Source organism: Belonocnema kinseyi, chromosome 5 (genome assembly GCF_010883055.1).
Source record: "Belonocnema kinseyi isolate 2016_QV_RU_SX_M_011 chromosome 5, B_treatae_v1, whole genome shotgun sequence".
NCBI classification, from domain to species: domain Eukaryota; kingdom Metazoa; phylum Arthropoda; class Insecta; order Hymenoptera; family Cynipidae; genus Belonocnema; species Belonocnema kinseyi.
The window spans coordinates 98,460,757-98,483,687 of record NC_046661.1 but is presented as its reverse complement, the minus strand read 5'-3'; the positions used below and the strand labels follow the sequence as shown (position 1 = coordinate 98,483,687).

General features: G+C 29.8%; 1 protein-coding gene across 2 annotated transcripts in view; it reads left to right on the top strand.

The window, feature by feature from the left end:
* LOC117173228 (protein patched) overlaps positions 1-22,540 on the top strand; it is a 53,484-nt gene extending 30,944 nt beyond the window's left edge. The window contains exons 7-11 of one of the 2 annotated variants that reach the window (XM_033361690.1): positions 7,688-8,101; positions 11,667-13,502; positions 16,619-17,125; positions 17,288-17,402; positions 20,697-22,540. In XM_033361690.1, coding sequence (XP_033217581.1) covers positions 7,688-8,101; positions 11,667-13,502; positions 16,619-17,125; positions 17,288-17,402; positions 20,697-20,836 — 3,012 coding nt within the window. In that variant the 3' untranslated portion in view covers positions 20,837-22,540. Of the gene's footprint in view, positions 1-7,687; positions 8,102-11,666; positions 13,503-16,618; positions 17,126-17,287; positions 17,403-20,693 lie in introns of both variants that reach the window. The other variant, XM_033361689.1, reaches the window with a different exon arrangement.
* Positions 22,541-22,931: the final 391 nt, after the last annotated feature.

The window sequence follows — 22,931 nt, the reverse complement described above, 5'->3', positions numbered from 1 at the left end:
GATCAGCCGGTAATGAATATTTAATTAAGCGTTCCCGAAAATAGTCTCTCGAGACCGATCGAAATCGGGAATCGGCAATAATCATCGAATCCGGCAAGATCTTAACTCGTGAGTGTCGTCGACTGCAAACCAAATTCCACCGATTCGATCTCAATCACTTCGAAAAAGCACTTTATCGCGATAAATTGAACGCTTACTTATCAACAACACGATATTTTGTAATTTTAGATTGGTCAAAACAAATTGTTGAATTAATTTACCAACTGTGGAATTAAGTGAGAAAGAAATTGTGAAATTAAGATATTAACTGAATCAGAATTGCCTTGAGAAGCGCAACTCTTTTTCTTTTTTTCATTTTTTTTTGTTTTTTTTTTGTTGTTATCTTTCTTTGTATTTAATTTACCCGTCTCGAAACGCACCCCCAGGCGAATTTGGCGGATGAGCATGCAAGTCGCGTGGGTCGCGTTAAGCATTAAAATAATAAAATCGAGAGATGTGCGTCATTATTGCGCTACGCCGGTGGTCGGACGCGTACACCGCCAGCATATTACGCACCCATCATTTCGCTGGCATTAACATAAAAGTTACCTGTGTGAGTCTACACGCACTCACGAGTATCTTTTATGTGATTACCGCTATTCCTCGTCCTCGTCGAATCAACGCAACAGACCAATGGCTCTTCATAGTGCAGTAATCGGCACCTGCCTCCAGTCGCGCAAATTAATACCAACCTTTTTCATACAAATTATGAGAGAGAAATATCGGAATTGTGGCTAGCAAAAATCTTTTTCTATATATCAAAATGAGTTTTCATAATTTTTTTTTTTTAGATTTTTAGCACGATATTTTCAGTTAGCAAAAACTTTGAAAACAGTGATTTTTTCAATATATTTCAATGTTCGTTTACCGTTTCTTTGTCGTATTAGTTTTTACTGCACGAATTCATTTATTTTGATTTAACGAACAATCGAAGTTTCGAAGATAATAAAAAAAGGTACAAAATCATGACTTTTTTTGTTGTTATTATCAAAATCGGAATTATACTTATTTTGATTTTTCTTTCTGAACTTGTTATGAATTTTTAGTTTCTAAAGGTCCTGGAAAGGATAATAAAATTTTATTTTTTTTATTTTTTAACATTTTTGATGATCTTCGAATCTTTGATTTTCAAATAAAAATTATATTCTACGTAACTACATTCATCGCCAGAATTTTCTTTTACAATACCCTTTTTTTCAAATTTTTTGTTACATCGAAATAAATGAATTTGTGGAGTAAAAAAATAATTCGATGAATTAATGATGAACGTACATTAAAATATATCGAAAAAATCACTTTTTTAAGTTTTAAACTTCACGAAGTTTCTGCTAACTGAAGATATCATTTTCAAAATCTGGAAAATATCGTGAAAACTCACTTTGATATGTAAAAAAAAGTTTGTGCTACCCATAATCAAAATTCAAAAAATTTTTTTTTACGGCCCACCTGGAAAACGTTTTTAGTTAAAAATTCATGTATTTTGTTGGAAATTCGTTCTTCTTGGTTGAACTCCATTTTTTTTTAATTATTTTTTTGCATTAAAAGTTTTTATCTTCCTTGGTTACTTTTTGCTGAACTTTTTGTTCCGCAATCCTCTTTTTAGATAAAGATTTAATTACTTGCTTGAGAGATACTTTTTGTTAAAAGTTAATTTGTTGTTGTTAAAGATTCATAATTTTATTTGAAAATTCATGTCCTTAGTTAAAAAATTAGCTATTTTGTTGAAAAATCGTTTTTTCTTTGGCTGATAATTCATTTTTTTTACTACAAAAAATTTAAATATTCCAGTTACAACTTGAAATATTTTGTTGAAATTTTTTTTTAAAGAAAATCAATTTTTTTACGGGAAATATAACTTTTAAATATTTGGTTGACAAATGATCTTAATAGTTGAAAATTTGAATTTTTTTGGCAGAAATTAATCTTCTGAATTGAAGATTCACCTTTTTCGTTGAAAATTCATCACTTTCTTTTAAAATGTAATATTTTTTTGAAAATTTATTTCGTTTTTGTTCCAAATGAGTTTTTTTTATCTTGAAAATGCAACTATTTCAATTACAAATTATATCCTTTTAGTAGAAAATTTAATTCTGGTTAAACATGAATTTTCAACTTAAAATTCGACTATTCAATCGTTGATTGACAATTTATCTTTTTTATTTAAAATTCATGTATTTTCTATAAAAATTGTCTTCTTTGGTAAACATTAATCTTCTTGTTTGAAAATTTATATTATTGTTTACAAATTTAAGTAATGCAATTAAATATTAATCATTTAAGTAATTAATTCATCTTTTCGGTTGAAAATAAAACTTCTTTGTCAAAAGTTAAATAACATTTGTTCTAAAAAAAAAGGTTTTTCTTGGTGGAAAAAATAATTGTTTTTTAACTGAAAATTTAATTAATTCGTTTTTGGTTGAAAACTCATTTTTTTTAGTTCAAAATGCAGCTATTTATTTAAAAATTGACATTTTATAGCTGAAAATTCAACTGTTTGATTAAGACATAATTTATTTTTCTGAATAGTAATTTTTTGTAGAAAATTAAACTTTTCGTATAAAAATGCAAGCATTTGATTAAAAATTAATCTATTAAAAAAAAAAAAAAAACAAATTTCTTCTTGAAAAGTTAGGAATTTGAAGCGGTTTAAACTGAATTTAACATAATACCCTCATTATTTTACCTAACTCTCAAGTATAAGTAGATACAATAAAAATTCGTTTGAATTATGATTCAAATTCATGAACTTTCGAGACAAATTCAAAAAATCATTATTTATGTTTCTACTTTTCCTTAATTATTTATTTAATCTATCCTGCTAAAATATTTAAGAATATCTTTTCATATTAATTGAATTCCTATAAACTAAAAAAAAAAAGAAAACATTCATAATAAACTCGCCAAAAATTATACCCGGATAGAACTTTGAAATACCTAGAAAAAACCTGGGAATTGTCTGGTATCAGTCCCATGAAGGATATATTATGATCAAGGCTCAATTAATTTTACGTAATTGAAAGTCGCGATTTATGTTGTACGCGAGCCTCTCTCTTCTTCTCATCTTACAGTTTCCATTTGCGTCGTCCGACCACTTGCGATAATTGCGCTTAATGGTATGGTCCCTTCATACCTGCTTGTTGCCTCAGGAGACACCTCTAAAACAAATCACTCTCCATTGATCCTTCAGTATGACAAACGTCGACCATCACTCGTAACATCATTTTCCCCCAAGTCTCAGCAAAGACTCTTATAATTCGGATTACCCAAAACTAAAAATTGCCTCTAGATCCTATAACTTCAGTTGAAGACATTAGCTTGAACTGAGACTTTAGCTTCAATCAAGTCAGCTAAAGGGCCTTGAGATCCGTTTCCCATAATGGCCCCTGATGAGTCAGAAAGAAACGAAACAGACGGGAATGGAAGTCCATTCGTGGCATCCTGATGGCTAATGAGATTAAAAAAGCGATTATGGTGGACACTTTTCTTTATGCCGACAGCAATTATTCAATCTTGATTTTTCTGTTATACTCACACTCGGATCTTGAAATCAAAAGCATTGCGAGAGAATTTTCATTGTTTTTCACGACCGTTAGTTTGCACCTGTTGTCCATTTATGCCAAATGCCTATTGCCATCGTATTTACTATCCAGCGAATGAAGTTATCAAAGCATGCTTCCAACAGCTGGGACCTTTTTGCCCTAGGGTAATAATAATCTTTCTCTAATGCCTTCTTCTGCCTGCTGCTCTCTCTTTTTGCACTGGCTTCACTTTGCTCCGTAGCCTTTATGACTTTATGTTATTCCCCAGTGGATGCTGAAACAGTCGGATCTCGCGATTTAAGTTCTTCATAATGAACCTGCCGAGCCCTATAGCTGCTTAATTGCCGGATGATTAATTAAAAACTAGTTTCGGTAGCTGCAAACTGATCCTGTCAAAGAATTGCTATCTTTTCAACTATTTTCCATCGGCTCCTCATTAATGCAGAGTCGAAAGGTTATCAGGATAATAAAAAATCGATCTACCATTTGGCTACTGCTGGACTATAAAATAGACTGATCAGGAAAATTATGATATTGCTTGGATCCTGGAACATGTTCCTTTACTTTATAGTTCTCCTCCCGTCAATTTAATTTTTTCGATTAGCTTTTAGGGCCCATAACTACAAATGCTAATGACATTAAAAAAAAGTAATTAAGGATGTATTAAATTACTTCAAAGCTTGAATTTATTTTCGGCAATAGCTTTCTTTGACAATTACTGCTACAGAATAATGGTTGTATTCTCGAAGTCGCCTCAGTGGCCATTGATGACAGGGTATCTACGCTACCTGGAAAACTTGGAAATGTTGGGCAATTTTTTTAATTCAGGGAACTTTTTCGAGAGCCTGCTTCATTCTTTTTTTTATTGAAATTAATGTTTTTAACTGAAAATGTAACTTCTATTTTTGGTTGAACATTGATCGTTCTTAATTCAACATTTAAGTATCTGGTTTAAAGTTTATTTGTTTTGTTTGAAATTCGATTTTTTTGGTAGAAAATTCATCTTCTTGGTTGAAAATTGATCTTTTCGCTTAAAAAATCAACATTCCGTTTGCAATTTTCCCCCCTCTTAAATGAAAAATCTTTTTTAATAAAAAATTTAACTCTTCTTAAAAAATAGTTTTTTTTTGTTGGATTCAAATGTTTTTGATAAAAAAAAATTTTTTTGGTTGAAATATCAATTATTACATTTTTCGATCAGGATTTATCTGTTTTAAAACGGAAATTTAGTTACTTGGTTGAAAGTTAAACTTACTTTTTATATTAAAAATAAATTTTTCGACGTTGAAGATTTTATAATTCAATTTTAACTTGATGTGCAACTATCCTCGTTGAACATTATTTTGTTCAACTTAAAATTTAACTACTCCGTTTTTCGTTAAAAAAATATATTTTCTTAAAAATTCATTTATTTGGTTTAAAATTCAACTATTCCAGTTAAATTTTCATCATTTTAGTTAAAAATTCATTTTTTTGGTTGAAAATAAAACTACTTGTTGTTCAAAATTAATTGTTTTTGTTTTATTATTCATCTATTCCAGTTGAAGATTGATCATATTTTAGTTCAAAATTCATCACTTTAGTTGAAATTTTTATATGGATGATTAATTATTTTACCTCAAAATTGAACTGTTCCATTTTTGGAAAATTGAATTACTTAGTTGAAAATTAAAACTTTTTTTAAATTATTTTTTTAAAAGTTAAATTATCATAATTTTAATTAAAAATAAATCTCTGGTTGAGAAATGACTTAATTGGTTGATAATTCTTTTTTTTGTGACTGGATATTAATGTTTTTTAAACTGAAAATGTAACTATTCTACTTGGCAATTTCATAATTTTAATTAAAAATTAATCTATTTTATTGAATATTAGTTTTTCAATTAAAAATTTAACTTCAATTCTTTGAGATATTTTTAATTGAAAATTTGTCTTTTTTTTAATTAATCTTTTAAGATTAAAATCCAACTATTCTATTTGAAGATTATCATTTTAATTGAAAATTCATCATATTAGTTGAACATTAATTTCTTTGATTTAACATTAATTTTTTAACTCAAAATTTAACTATTCAGTTGTTGAAATTAATGTTCTTCGCTGAAAATTAAACTTTTTGGATGAAAATTCAATTATTCGAGTTAAAAATTCGTCAGCTGAGTTAAAAATTAATTTATTTTGTGCAAAATTCAACTATTCCAGTTAAATTTTAAATATTTTAGTTAAAAATGCATGTTTTTGGTTGAAAATAAAACTGCTTTTTGTTCAAAACTCATTGTTTTTGTGTAATATCCATCTATTCCAGTTGAAGATTTAGCATTTTAGTACAAAATTCATCACTTTAGTTGAAATTTTTTTATGGAAAATTAATTATTTTACCTAAAAATTGAAATATTCCATTTTTGGAAAAATTTTAATTATTTGTTTAAAGTTAAATTATCATAATTTTAATTTAAAATAAATCTCTTTCGTTGAAAAATTATATTTTGATATCTTTTTAATCGAAAATTTATCTTTTTTGGTAGAAATGAATCTTCTTGATTAAAAGTTTTTATTATTCTAGTTAAAAATGCATAAGTTTAGTTGAAATTTAATGTTTTTAGTTTAAAATCCAACCATTTCATTAGAAGATTATCATTTTAATTGAAAATTCATCATGTTAGATGAAAATTAATTTCTTTGGTTCAACATTATTTTTTTATACTAAAATTTAACAATTAATTTTTTCGTAATCAATTTATCTTTTTTAGTTGAGAATTGATGTATTTGTTAGAAAATTCGCCTTTTTGGTAGAAATTATTAATTTTAATATATTAATATATATTAATTTATTTTAATTTTTTTTATTTTTTTTATTTTAATTATATTAATTTTTTAAATGTAAATTTAGTTAAAAATTCAGCTATATATTTAAAAATGTTATATTTTTGTAGAATATTACTCTTCTTGTTTAAAAATGCATCTTTTTAGTTGAAAATGCAAATATTCCAATTAAATATTCCCAATTTTTATTTAATATTGATCTTTTTGTTTAATAATAAAACAACTTGATTGCATTTTTTTGTGGAAAACTTTTTGTAGCTAAAAATTAAATTATTCCATTTTTTATTGAAAACTGATCTTTTTATGTTTAAAATTCAACTGTTTGTTTGAAAAATGATCTTTTTTTAGTTGGAAATTCAACTATTTGGTACTATGAATAATTATACCCGGAAAAACCTTGAGATGCTTGGAAAAAAAACCCTGAAATTGTCATGGAATTTTTTTCCAGAATTTGAATAGAAATCCCCGGATGAGCAGCGGATTGCCAATCGAAAAAAAGTATGTCGATCTCGACACGTTTTGCATTACGTGCCATTCGTCCACAATCAAAAGTTACACGCGTACGTGCCCTAACAATTACACGTGCGGCCATACACATTGACACAAAGAGGCTTCTTCCTTTCCAATTCACATTTAATTAGTGATTTTCCTAATCTTTCAATCTCTGACAATCCCAATTATCAAATTTGATGATTCATCCAGAAAGTCAGTGTGGTTATAATGGACAATAGATATCATGAAATTTCAGGAATGGTCCGAAAAAGGGGATCTCTTCTTGAAAGGGGTCTTGGGTTTCAAAGCTGGAGACTTTTGGTAAGAAAAAAAAAGATAGGACAAAAAGTGTGACATTCTTATTGATATATCTCGAATTGGAATCATCAAATATCTTGGCTGCTACGTCAATGGTGGGTGCATAAGCCGTAGCATAATCGTGTTGGGTGGGCCTCGCCGCGCCGATGCCTTCAGACTGCCCTGGCATGCGGGTGTCACCCCGCGAGACCCGTGGCCTTTCCATTGTAGCCAAAGGAGAGAAAAGATACTCAGGATTCACACCCCAAGGCCCAACCTTCACTGCCTTATGGCTGACTCTTCCCATAAATATTCCTCATACACTATATTATGGTTTAATAACGCTGATCCCTTTTGGAATCTCGAATTTGTTGGTATCCGAAGGAACAAATTTACTCATTCATATCCGCCAGGGTAGAGTTATTGTAGCCCAGACCTGAAAACTGAAGGCACAACTTTCCCAAATGAAAAACTCGACATATTCTTTTTTAATCTTTCAGCAGCCAGACATCGGTGCAGACTTGACAGGCGGTTGTTATGGCTTTGCCGAGAATCTTCTCCACTGGCCGGAGGAACTGATAGTTGGGGGTGCCAGTCGTAATAAAACTGGCCACATCACCAGGGCAGATGCGGTACAGTCGGTGGTTCAGCTGATGAGTGAGAAAGAACTTGAGGAATTTTGGAAAGACCGGCCAGAAGTGAAGCGCATGGCAGAAAATTGGAACAAGACGACAGCTGGTGTCATCCTGAAGGCCTGGCAGAGTGCATTCAGTAAGAAAGTCCAGGAGCCGTTTAAGCTGGACATGAAACAAGAGTACAACTTCCTCGCTTTCAGCACAATTACGCTGAACGACATCCTGGAAAAGTACACCGAAGTGTCATTCATAGGCGTTGCCATCAGTCGTGCAATGATAGTGAGTAGATGTTTTTTTTTTATTAGGATTATCTACTTGGGACTATTCTAGGTGTCTACCCTACCTCGAGATACCTGAAATTGTCAGGGCATTTTTTTTTTTACAAGTATGAGAATTTTTTCGAGAGCTTGCTTCATGTTTTTTTTTTTAATTGCAATAGTAAATTGAGGAACATTGATTCTTCATTTGTAAAAGTAGCTTTTTTTAAAATTCGTTTTCGATTGTTTGAAATCAATTTTTTAACTGAAAATTGAACTATTGTGGTTTTGGTTGACAATTGACGGATTTTAGTTGAAAATTCAAGCACCTGGTGGAAAATTTATGTATTTTGTTAAAAATTCATTCCTTTTAGTTGAAATCCAATGTTTTTCATTACAAATTTATATCTCTTTTGGTTGATACATGAACTACTATATTTTCGTTCCGAATTCATCTTTTTTAAATAAAGATTTAATTACTTGGTTGAGACTCTTTTGTTAAAAATTAATAAGATTCATCATTTTAATTCAAAATTCATGTTTTCTTTGGCTGAATTTTTATCTTACTGGAAATTTAACTATTCCATTTGAAAATTTAATTATTGTATTAAAGATTGGATTGTTTTTTTTGTTGGAAATTTTTTTTACTAAAAATTAAACTTCAATATTTAGCTGGAAAATTATCTTTTTTAGTTGAAAATTTGCACTTTTTGGGGTAAATTAATCATTTGAGTTGAAAATTCATTTTTTAAAATTAAATTTTAGCTATCCTAGCTAAGGATCCATCATTTTAGTTGAAAATTTATATTTTTGGCTTCAAATTCAACTATTCCAGTTAAAGATTCATCACTTTTTTGAAAATGAAACTATTTGTTAAAACTTAGTTTTGTTTTTGTTGCAAATCAGTTCTTTTTTTAAGCGGAAAATGCAACTATTCCAATTTAAAATTACATATTTTTAGTTGAAAATTTAGTTCTTTAGGTTACCATACATTTTTTAATGAATATTTAAATATTCAATTGTTGGTTGATAAATTATGGTTTTAATTGAAAATTCACTTATTTTCTGTAATATTCGTTGTCTTTGGTGAACATTATTTTTGTTTTTAAAAATTTTATCTTTTTGATTAAAAAATTAGCTATTCCAGTTAAAATTGGATAATTTGAGTTAAAGATTCAGCTTTTTTGTTTAAAATTCAAGTATTCCATTTTTGGTCGAGACTTGATCTTTTTTTGTCTAGAATTCAACTATTTCGTTGAAATTGTTTTTTTTTTATTTACTGATAGCAAAGATTTCGTTGAGAAATCATGTATTTTATTCGAAATTTATCTTTTTGGTTATTATTTATTTTAATTTTTAATGTAAGATCTTAAAATGGGTTGATTTCTAGTTGAAGATTTAAACGAATGAATCATTTCAAATTGAAAAAATATTTGATTCGAAAATTTCTAGAATAAAAGATAATTCTAAAGGAATATTTAAAATAAAACATTCAAAATTGAGTTTAAAATAAAAAAAGACCTAAATTAAATTCTGAAATTAGTGACATTGATACATTAGTAAATAGATAATTTCGGTAATTTTCAATAGAGTTCTGAATTTTGCTGATGAATGCTAAATTTTTAATTTTTCCCTTTCATAAGTTTTAATTTTGCAATCAAAATTGTATTAGTTGAATATTGAAAAAATATAATTAGCAAGTTAAAAATGATTAATTTTCAAGCGATTTAAATTTACTTCAAATACTTAAAATTTTTTATGGTTTGCGCATACAAAAATTTGATTATCACAATTTTCAAATTAAAATTATTCAAATTAAAAAAGTTTTAATTTTCAATTATTTAATTTTGAATTCTTTTCATAATAAAGAATACAATTTAAACACAAATTCATACTAGTTTTGTAAATCTCTGATTCAAATTCAAATTATAATACAATTTTTTGTAAAAATTATGCTTTTTCGTTGAAAATTCGTCGTTTTGGTAAAAAATTCAACGATTCCAGTTAAAAATTAATAATTTTAATTGAAGATTCATCATTTTACTTAAAAATGTATTATTTTGGTTAAAAATATTTTGTTTCGCGTGGAAAATTAATTTTCAATTGAAAATTTAACAATTCCAATTTTTGGTTGGAAAGTTATTTATTTTTGTGTGGGAAATTAAGTTTTTCAACTGAAAATAGAAAAATTCCACTTTTGGCTGGAAACAGATTCTAAAAAAAAAACAGAAGCTTTTCATAGTAAAGAACAATATATTTCTTTCCATTTTTTGCTTCTAAAAAAACAAGTGTAATTTTTGAAGGAGCTTGTAGATTTACAAAATTCAGAATTAATTTTAAAAACGGTATAAAGTAAAAAAATTCCAATAATTATGTTTTCTTCACAAATACTTATTCTACTTGTAAAACCAAAACATTTTTGTCCCGAGAGTTTTTTTCCCTGTAATGCATATATTCCGAGATATTCAGCGTTTAAAACCTTTTTTTAAAAAAAAAAATGTTATAACTTTAAAATGGCTCAATAAAAAAATATTTTAAAGAAAACACAAATACGCATCTATTTCATTCTGATTTTTGTAAATCTACAAGTTCCTTAAATATGGGGGGGGGGGGCAACCGGTGGGGCAAGGTGACTTTTTTTATAGCATCGCTATTATTTAACAATTTGAGTTCTACTTTGCATTAAATAAATATATTTTACTATAGAGATAGTTTTAATTACTAAAATCTTGAAAATTAACGTTGTAACAGAAAAATTATACAGAAAACATTTTTTTACCACGAAAGAATGGAAGATTTGCTGACAGAAATATAAAGTTTTCAACTTGAATTGACAATACTTGCAGTATAAAAATGTGATAGTTTGACAGATAAAACAATATCACACAATGTTATTATAATAAATAGACGTAATTCGAGTCCCAAAATATATTAAATCTCATAAATAACTGGGCCAGAGGGGCAGGCCCGACGAAAATAATAGTTTACAAGTGCTCAAGTGATACACTTGTCGAAAGCCACTTATCTTGTGGGCTACATGGAAGAAACTATTGAATATTGTTATTTTCAATTCGGTCGGTATGCAGGTTTCTTCTATTGGTACGGTAGAAACATTACTCAAAGTCCGTTTCTAGTAGAATGTCAACGAATAAGAGGTTATATTACAGCTATCTCTATTTTTATTCAAAATAACTTATTCTTTTCTCTGATTATGTTTAAAGGTAATTTTTCCAGTACATAAAATATCACAGAAGCCAACCATCATATTTTCCTATCTTTAAATCTTTTGATTATCATAAAAAGTTGTGGGGTCGGCGTTACCCTCCAGTGAGGGGCAAAGCCGACAAAATACAGCTTTTTAGAAATAATTAAATTACTAAATAATTGTTTTGTCCATGAGACGAATACGTATGTGAAAAACTGTGGCTTTTACAAAAAGAGTTAATTTTTGTTTATAACCCGGGAGTAGTAATCACGAATATTCACCGCGAGAACCAGGGAAAAGCCGGGAGACGAAAGTTTAAAAAAAATTATCGTCATCCTGAAATCTCATCTCAAAGCTCTAAATATCACTTCTCTTTTTACAGTTGCTTTACGTCGGATTGGTACTCTACAACCGCAAGGATGCTGTCCGTTCGCAGACAACAGTTGGAGTTGCCGGCGTGCTGCTCGCCTTTGTCGCGGAATTTTCAGCAGTTGGGATGTGTGCCATTACCCAGACGCCATTCAACGTCGTCATCACCCAGACAGTACCTTTCGTCAACATAGTACTCACCGTTTCCGACATCTTCCTCGTCACCCACTCCTACAGTGATCTCTCAATGACTGGGATGCCTGGCCGAGAGCAGTTGGGCATGATCCTCAAGCGAATAGGACCTCAAGTCTTTCTAACTCGGCTCTGCTCGAGTGCGGCCTTCTTCTCCTCCTGGCTGATCCCGATTCCAGCCCTCCGCGAATTCGCCCAGCACGCAGGAATGCTCAATCTCCTTGGCCTCGCAGTCACCCTCCTCATCTTCCCACTCCTGATCAGCCTCGACCTCAAGCGACGACATTCTCGCCGTCACGATATATTTTGCTGCTGTGCCGCGGAAGTTGAGAGCGCAAGAACATTCCACAATAGTCAGGCCTGCAGTGGCAAGGCCAAGCAAGCGGTGACGAGGGCAATGCCGCCGGACAGGGTGGAAACTTGCACGCAGATCCTGACGACGCAAGACGATCAGAATGAATTCTGGGTGGGTGGGAATGTAATTGGCGATGCGGACGAGTCGACGGAAGCCGACACCTTGACTGGATGCTCCCAGGACGACTGTCTCAGCTTCTCATTGTCTTACTGGGTCAAGAATTACTATGCGCCCTTCATCACAAAACGCTGGATCAAAATGGTAGCAATGTCCTTCCTCGGGATGATTGTTGTCGTCTGTGTCTGGCAGGCGATGCAAGTGAAGAATGGCCTCGAGCTCACCGATATTGTTCCCCAGAACTCGGACGAGCACGCTTTTCTCACCGCTCAGTCGAATCATTTCGGCTTCTACAATATGTTCGCGGTAACGGGAGAATTCAACTATGCCGCCAAGCAGGATGAGTTGCATGATTACTACAAGAAGCTCTCGCAAGTGAAGAATGTGATTAGTTCGAGCAGCGGTGGCAGTCAGTCGAATTTTTGGCTGATTCTTTTCACCAATTGGCTCAAGGATTTGCAGACGACGTTTGACAAGGAGAAAGCCCAGGGGAAACTTGACACGGAATGCTGGTATGGTAACGCGAGTGATGACGCGATTCTCGCTTACAAGCTGATTGTGCAGACGGGCGATCCGCAGGATCCGATTGACAAGCGACGGGTGGATTATGCGAAACTGGTGGTTGGCGATCGAATTAATAAGCAGGGATTTTATTTTTATCTCAGTGCCTGGGTGGGGAATGATGCTCTTGCTTATGAGGTCTCGCAAGCCAACATCAGACCCAAGCCCAATCCGTGGTCCTTCAGTACGGACACGGAACTGAAGATACCGAAAAGCGGGAACATCAAGTATGCGCAGATTCCGTTTGACCTGCACAAACTGACGAACACGGAGAAAATTACGGAGATGATTTTCAGGGTGCGCCAGATCTGCCAGCATTACACGCAACTTGGAATTCCAAATTTCCCCTGGGGTATTCCATTCCAGTTTTGGGACCAGTATATGGACTTGAGGACTTATTTGGCGTACGCTTTGGGAGCTGCAGGCCTATCGATTGCAATCATTATCTCGATTCTTCTGATGAATTTTCGAGCTGTTTTGCTTGTGCTTTTTTATCTTGCCGGAATTGTTCTTCAACTACTTGGAATCATGGGATTTTGCAACATCAATCTCAGCGCTGTTCCGGCAGTTTTGCTCGTTGTGAGTGTGGGGATTTCGGTGCCGTTTTCTGTTCACTTTTGTCTGGTAAGTTGATCTGATGATTTAAAAAAAAACTTTTTTTAGATTTACTTTTGTGTTATTAGGTATATTCACTTAAATCGACAGCTAAATTAACTTTGTAGGTTGCTGAGTGGAAAACAAGGGACCAAGTGCATGGGATTCAATTCATTTTTTCCCTCTTTTTCTAATATCTTCGTAAAAGCTAATTTTTTCCATATAAATTTATTTGAAAAATAGTTGAGCCATTGTTTTCCCCTCAGCTTTTAACGAAGTGAAGTTCGATTATATTACTCCAATTAAATATTTTGTGGAAAATTCTTATTTTTTGGTAGACATTAATTATCTTGGTTGAGAATTCATGTCTTTGGTTAAAAAATAATTTTTGGTTAAAGATTCAGGATTTTATATGAAAAATGTCTCATTTTTAGCTTAAAATTCAACAATTCCAGTTAATGATTCAGCATTTTTAATTAAAGAATTCTTTTTTTGTAGAAATTAATCTTCTTGGTTGAGAATTCATCTGAAATTCTGAAATTCAGTTAAAAATTAATTTTAGTTTGTTGAAGATTCAAACTTTTAATTGAAAATTTCATCTTTTGATTTAAAATTCAACTATTCCAGTTAAATGTTTATAATTTTAGTTTGAAATTTATCTTTTTTGGTAGAAATTAATTTTCTTGGCTGAAAATTCATCTTTTTAGGTAGAAATTTTTTTCATTATTTTAATTGAATTTTTTTGTCTTTTTGATTTAAAATTCAACTATTCCAGTTGAAGGTTCAGCATTTTTAATTGAAAAATTGTCATTTTTTTTGTAGAAATTAATTTTCTTGGTTAAGAATTCATGTCTTTGGTTAAAAAATAATTTTTGGTTGAAGATTCAGCATTTTTAATGAAAAGTGTCTTATTTTTGGTTTAAAATTCAACTATTCCAGTTGAAGATTCAGCATTTGTAATTGAGGAATTGTCTTTTTTGTAGAAATTAATCTTCTTGGTTCAGAATTCATCTGAAATTCTTAATTTCAGTTAAAAATTAATTTTAGTTTGTTGAATATTCAGAATTTTAATTGAAAATTTCATTTTTTGATTTAACATTCAACTATTCCAGTTAAATGTTTATAATTTTAGTTGGAAATTTGTCTTTTTTGGTAGAAATTAATTTTCTTGGTTGAAAATTTATCTTTTTAGGTAAAAATTCATTTTTTGTTGATGATTCATTATTTTAATTGAATTTTTTTGTCTTTTTGATTTAAAATTCAACTATTCCAGTTGAAGGTTCAGCATTTTTAATTGAAAAATTGTCGTTTTTTAGTTAAAAATTCAACTATTCCAGTTAAATGTTCTTTATTTTAGTTGAAAAATTGTCTTTTTTTGTATAAATTAATTTCCTTGGTTGAAAATTCATCTGAAATTCTTAAATTAAGTTAAAAATTAATTTTGGTTTGTTGAAGATTCAACATTTTTATTGAAAATTTCATCTTTTGGTTTAAAATTCAACTTCCAGTTAAATGTCCATAATTTTAGTTAAAAAATTGTCTTTTGTGATATAAATTAATTTTCTTGGTTGACAATTCATGTCTTTGGTTAAAAAATAACTTTTGGTTGGAGATTCAGGATTTTTAATTAAAAATGTCTTATTTTTGGTTTAAAATTCAACTATTCTATTCAAGTTTTCTTAATTTTAGTTGAAAAATTGTCTTTTTTTTTGTATAAATTAATTTCCTTGGTTGAAAACTCATATGAAATTCTTAAATTCAGTTAAAAATAAATTTGTAATTGTTAAAGATTAACCATTTTAATTGAAAATTTCATCTTTTTGGCTTAAAATTGGACTATTTCAGTTGAATATTCATCATTTTAGTTGAAAAATTGTATTTTTCCGTAGAAATTAATCTTATAGATTGAAAATTCATCTTTTTGTAAAAAAAAAATTTGTTAAAGGTTCAGCATTTTAAATGAAAAATTTATTTTTTTGGCTTAAAATTCAACTATTCCAGTTAAATATTCATAATTTTAGTTGAAAAATGATCTTTTTTGAAAAATCGTGAAACTCTTCTTTAAAATTCAGCTTTTTGTTCAAGAAAATTATTTTTTTTTATCTGAGATTTTCACTTTTGGCGGAAAGCTGATCCTTTTTAGTTAATGTATTTTTGTTTAAAAATCGTCATTGGTGGAGGATAATTCTTTTTGTTTAAAAATTAATCTTCTTCTTTCAAAATTCATCTTTTTGTTTGAAAATTTGAGTATCTTATTTAAATACTTATCACTTCAGTTGAAAATTTATATTTTTGGTAAAAAATTGAACTTTTTTAGTTAAAAGTTCACCTATTTGTTTAAACATATGTTTTTTTTTAGTTGCAAAGTCAATTATTTTGTTGATTTAGATATTTTGTTTAAAAATCATCTTTTGGTGGGTTATTCTTCTTGTTTGAAAATTCATCTTTTTGATGGAAAATTTATTTTTTGGCGGAAGATTAATTTTTTTAACTGAAAATTTAACAATTCCACTTTTTTTTAAACTGATGTTTAGTTCAAAGTTAAACTATTTAGTTGAGAATAAATGTCTTTTGTTGAAAAATCGTTTTATTCACTATTTGGTTAAAAATTTATCTCTCCTTTTAAAAATGCAATATTTTTAATTTGAAAAGTTAGGAATTTGAAGCGTTTTAAAATTTAAATTGAATTTTCCCACACTAGTTTCAGCTAAATATGTACCGAATTTTAAGTATGTATAAGAAGTTTAAATAAAATTCCGTTTGCATTAATATTCAAATGCATAGACTTTCGAAACAAATTCAAGAAATTAATCGATGGTGCTCATATATTTAAAAATATGTTGCGATGCAAGTTTTTGTTCATTTTCTAAATGAAACATATTAATTTAATTTCAAGAAACTGAAAAAAAAACATTATTTAAAATAAATTCATGAAACTGTAGACATATTCCGAATCGACTGTTTAAAAAAATGCAAAATATTGCAAAGGCTCCGTACTATGGAAAAATTATACCTGGCAAAAAACTTGAAATACCTGGAAAAACCTTGAATTACCAGGACATTTTCGTCCAGCATTTGAATAGACACCCAGCTGATGATATTCCCTTTTTCGACAATCTCGCCTAACATTTCTCTGACACTTGCAGAGTTTCGTAACAAGTATCGGAAGCAGAGACCGAAGAACAAGACTAGCTCTGGAACATACCTTCGCACCAGTGATGCACGGAGGCGTGATAACTCTTCTCTCAGTGATGATGTTGGCCTTTTCCGAGTTTGATTTTGTCGTGCGCTACTTTTTCCTGCTTCTCTTCTCCGCCGTAGTCGTGGGCTTGATAAACGGCTTATTCTTCTTTCCGATTCTGCTCTCGCTGATCGGGCCCGCAGCCGAGATTATCTCTAACGAGCATCCCGACCGGATATCAACACCAACACCTCCAGCCTCGCCAGTCGTTAGACGGCTGAAAGCTCCGGCGCTTTCAAGGCGACCTCACAAGTCCGAGAGTGCCCGGGTCCACAATGAGCCATCACCCTCGCCTTCACTCTCGACGATCACGGAAGAGCCGAGCTCGTGGCACAGCACCCAGGAATCCTGCAACATCATTGTCCAGCCCGAAGTCAAGGTTGAGACAACCTCGACGACTTGCAGCAATCAGGTACATAGATCTTTCCCTCATTTTTTCCTCATTTTGTTTTATGATGGATCAGTTTTGCCTCTTAGGATCTTGAAGAGAGATAGCGATATCTTCTTGGGGTCCTTGGTTTCTTGAAGCATGTCTAACGTGTGTGTTTTTCTTTTCCTTTGTCTTGACTAACAGAACTGTAGCGGATCTGACCAGAACGGATCTAGCCATACGTCTTCTGCGTCACCCATGTCTCACATCACGACGAAAATCACAGCTACTGCCAACATCAAGGTCGAACTACATACCAGTGAGTATCAATTCTTTTTTATGTTGATGGAGGAGTCAGGGTTGCTCAGAAAAATTTACCTAAGATCGAAGGATTCTACCAGGTCTGAACTGATTGAAACGCTTTTTACTGCGCAGGAGAATTCTTACTCACTAGTGTTTGCGCAGTGTAGTTCTGAGGCGCTTGTGGATGCGCAGTAGAGCCCTAAAAGATTTATAGTTGCGCATTAGAGTTCTAGAAGTGTTAAAAATTAAGAAATTTAAATGAAATTTAAAATCCTATTTAACGGGGCAATAATCAAGTTAATGTACAGAATTCCTGAAATAAAACCAAAAATTCTGAATATTATCTGAAAGAGTTGTGAATGCGCAGTTGATTTATAAAATACATATGGCTGCGCAGTAGAGTTTTCAGGTTGCCTACTCGACTTGGAGAACCAAAAAGTGTCAGGAATGTTTTTTTCAAGAGTGCTTAAGTTTTGTTTAATTTTAATCAAAAAATAAATAATCATGTTCTCAACAAAATAATTCAATTTTTAACTAAAGTTAGGAGCTTTAAAATAAAATTATGAATCTTCAATTAAAATAGTTAAATTTTTAACAGTACATATGAATTTTCAACCAAGACGATTAATTTTCTCACAAAAGACGAATTTTCAACAAAGTATATGAATTTTTAATATCAACAAAAAACGATTTTTCAAGAAAATGAATTTCAATTTTCAACCAAAGAGTTGAATTTTCAATAAAATGATTAATCTCTAATCGAAAAAAATCATTTTTAACAAATTCTTAACTATTTGGTTGAAAATTCTTTTTTTTTTGGTTAAATTCAGCGGTCTTTGAATTAAAAGTACAATTTTTTTGGTTTAAAATTCAAGTACTTTGTTGAAAGTTAAATTCTTTTTTTTTTAATTCATTTTTTTTGGCTAAAGATTCATAATTTTAATTGAAAATTAATCTGTTTGGCTAAAAATTAAACTATTTTGTTGAAAATTCCTCTTTTTTTTGTTAGAAAATTAATCGTCTTAATTGAAAATTTATTGTTTTTTAAAATTCAACCATTCTAGTTGAATATTCATAATTTTAATTGAAAAATTCTATTTTTTGGTAAAAATTAATTTGATTCATTGAAAATTCACCTTTTTAGTTAAAAAATAATTTTTAACAACAAAAAAAGATTTTTCAAGAAAATACTGCAATTTTCAACCAAAGGTTGGTTAATAAAAAACTCTTTGTTGAACATTTGTATTTTTTGGTAAGTTCAGCTGTTTTTTAGCTGAAAAAAGTACAACTTTTTTTGTTGAAATATCTGTTACATTTTTCGTCGATAATTCACCTTTTTTTGGTTTAAAATTCAAGTACTTAGTTGAAAATTAAATTCTGTTGTTAAAAATGCACATTTTTTTCTTAAAGATTCATAATTTAAATTAAAAATTAATCTATTTAGTTGAAAATTAAACTATTTTGTTGAAAATTTATCTTTTTTTGTTAGAAAATTAATCGTCTTGATTGAAAATTCGTTGATTTAAAAATTTTTAAATTCAACTATGCCAGATGAATATTTATGATTTTAGTTGAAAAATTGTGTTTTTCGGTAGAAATTAATTTTATTGATTGAAAATCTATCTTTTTAGTTAAAAATAATTTTGCACTAAATAATAAATTCTCAAACAAAAGACGAATTTTGAACAAAATACATGAATTTTCAACTAAAACATATGAATTTTAAACAACAAAAAACAATTTTTCAAAAAATACTTCAATTTTCAACTAGAGTTGAATTTTCAATTAAAATAATTAATCTTTAACCGAAAAAAAATAATTTCTAACGAAAGAGTTTAACCTTCAAAAAATTTAATTCTTTTGTTAAAAATTCACTTTTTTGGGCAAAGATTTATAATTTTAATTGAAAGTTAAACTAGTTTCTTGAAAATTTTTCTTTTTTTGTTAGAAAATTAATCGTCTTAATTGAAAATTCGTTTTTTTTTTAATTCAACTTTTTCAGTTGAAGATCGATTTTTTCTTTAAACATAATTTGTTTAACTGATAATTTGAGTATTCCATTTTTGGTTGAAAATTTATCCCTTTTTAAAAATATATCATTTCGAAGATTTATCATTTCATTTTGGTTCATTTTTTGGTTTAAATCAACTATTCCTGTTAATGATTCATCATTTCCGTTAAAAATGATTTTATTGAAATATAATTTTTATGAACTTAAAATTGATTCCATTTTTGATTGAAAATTTATACTTTTTAGTTTAAAATTGAACTATTTGGTTAAAAATTGTTTTTTTTTTTTTTCTAGTTGAAAATTAATATTTTCTGTGAAAAGTTCAAATATTGCGTCGACATTTTAGTTAAAAATTAAATATTTTATGAAAAAAAAAGTTTTTTTGCGGTTGAAATTTAATTTGTTTAACTACAAATTTAACTGCATTTTTAGTAAAAAATTTATATATTTTGTTAAATCGGTTTGGTTTCAAATATAAATATTGCAATTAAAAATTTATTATTTTATTTGAAAATGTATCGCTTTGGTTAACAATTTTACTGTTTTCTTGAAAAGTAATTTTTTATGATGAAAATTATTCTTTCAACTGAAAATTTAACTATTCCATTTTTTGTTGAAAATTATTATTTATAATTAGAAAATTAAAATTTAAAAATTAAAGAATTATTATTTTTTTATAATTTAAAAATTATTATTTATAATAAATTCTGAAAATTGTGTACGTATTCTGAAGTAGATTATTTAAAAAAATTGAAATACTTGAATGGCTCTGTAATATGAAAAATTGTGCCTGGAAAAATCTTGAAATGCCTGGAAAAACCGTGAAATTGTCAGGGAATTTCTGTTCAGGATTTTAGTTGACAACCTGGTTTTAAAATAATTATGGCTGCGCAATAGAATTCTAAAAGTATTATCGCTGCGCAATTGAGTTAGAAATGACTTCTACCTGCGCAGTAGAGTTATGTGCCCCTCACGTCTGCGCGGTAGAGTCCTAAAAGATTTATAACTGCGCAGTAGCGATTTAAAGGTCTTATGGATGCACAGTAGAATTCTGCGCCACTCAAGGCTGCACAGTAGAGCCATAAAAGATGTATATCTGCACAGTAGCGATTTAAAGGACTTATGGCTGCGTAGTAGAGTTCTAAGCCACTAAAGGCTGCGCAATAAAGTTCTGAAAGACTAATAGATGCGCAATAGAGTTCTAAGACTCCAGCAGCAACCCTGCAAGAAATTGTAATAGATTAATTAACATAAATTGCCATAGCAGATTATTAATTTTCTTTTTAAAAACTGTTGTAGGTGGAATGGATCGTCGGAACAAGTGTCGACACGGAGGTTCCGGGCGAAGAAGTGCGCGCTTCAGTACGAACGTTAATTCGACGGAGTCTTCCAGCTCAAGTTCTGAGCAGGATTCAGACCCTAGCTCGAGCAAGCACTAAGAATATGTTCCGGGACGACCAGCAGCTACTGCTCAAGTACCACGCAAAGCGGGAACACACAGAAGGCTGACTAGGTTAGATTTATAATATTTTTTAAGTAATTCGACGTACTTTGCTTGTCTTACTTGATAAATGCAAAACAAAAGTATTATTAAAAGGGAAGCTGCTCGCTTTCTTGCGTCTCCAATAGTCAGCGTATAGAACTGCCTCTGTTCTAAAAAATAAAAATTATATATTATATATATTATCAGAGATGTAAAGTAGTTTCATGCGTTTAGTGCTATTCTCTCACAGAGATAGGCTCAGGAAATATTTCTCTGAAGCGAATAGATATTATGTGTTGTATTCTTCTTTTTGGAAGATGTGCGATTAGCTGTTTGTGTCAACGGTGGACAGTTTTTTTTTCTTTGATCATGCGACTAAAAGTTATTAAAATTTATAAATTGTAACAACAGTTGCTAATTGGCAATTTTAAACTTTTTTTTTTTAGAGAGAAATCTTTCCAAGATTGCACTGAAGGCGCTTTTTTAGTAGTATTTATTGGAAGCTGAGAAACAGTTTGGTCACTTTTTACTGACTTGCTTAAAACCGCCGATTAGTTTTTCTCTTGACTGAACGCGTTTCGAAGTTTTTGAGTCTCAAAAGGAAAAGAAAAGAGGTCCTCAGATAATGGCAGAGAAATTGTAAATATATTTTTTAGTATTAAGAAGAGGTGCAAAACTAGTTAAATTTGTTACCAACGGCAGTATCGATATCGAGTTCGTTTCGGAGGACTTCAGCGTAGAGAAGAATGTAAAAAAAATGTCTCAATCTTCAAACCGTTTCGTGCCCATTGAACGAAAGATTTAGAACATTTCAAAATTTTCTGAAATTGCCTTCATTCTTGGTTTTCTTAGAAAATCAAAAGTATTGTATGTAATTGTTTATTTTTAAAATATTTTTTGTATCTTTAAATTTTAAATACTGCTTTAAGCTTTAGTAATATTTTATAGAAGAAATTTCGGTTGCAACCTTGCAAATATTATTTTTTTTTCCTCTGGCAAGAAGTACTTCTGTGATTCGAAGAAGAGCATTAAAAATGCGAAACTTGTATTATATTGATGTAGAGATCTTCCGTCGCGCTGGAAGCGTTAGTTAAGATTTTTTTTTTTTAACGTAAAAGAGAAAAAATGCCATCAAGTGACAGGACTACAATGACAAAATTATCGCACCTTATTTATTTTATATCAGCAATAATGTATGATTGAGACTCGAATGAATGGAATTTTATATATATATTTATTATTTATTTCATGAATTCTCTTATTTTATAATTGTATTGAAGATTGTAAATTTTGTATTTATGTCAGCGTAGATAATATAATTTTTATAGAAATAAATTCTCAAGGCGATACTTAATTTAATGGAATAAGTGTCTTTAGCCGAATCGTACCTCTAATGTAAAAAGTTGTAACATATTTATAAGACAATCACGAAAAAATTGTAATTTTTTTTTTTTAATCGACGGTACGGTACACGAATTACATTCATCGTCGACTTTTTGTACGTGTACCATAGGAAACTGTTTTTTTTTTTTAACACAAAGTCACTGTATACAATAATTAGTTATAAAGAGTGGTATTTAAAAAGAAAGGGACCACATCAAATTTTTGAAAATATATGACTTCAATAAATCACGATTTTTATAAAATATCTAACAATTTTTGAAGAAAAAATACTGCAAAGTGAGTTAAAATTCTATAATTTTAGTTAACGAATTTTCATTATTTTATTTCTAATTGATATGGCATTAACAATTTATAACTAATTTAAATTTAAAATTTTGCACAGATTTTGAAATTGGAATTGATAATTTTTCATTTAATTCGATTTTTTTTCTATTTCTGAATTTTTATTTAACATTCCGTCGGGAAGTCTAATGATAAATTTGAGTGCAAAAATTGGAATATTTATTTTTTTGAAAATTTAAAGTGGTTTCAAACAAAGAGCTGTCTTATGTTCAACGTAAGAATATTGTAAATAGAAAGCAGGAAGAGTTTTATCATTCAAGAAGGAAATAGTCAATGTACCTTCATTATGCCGTTTAAGTTGCAAC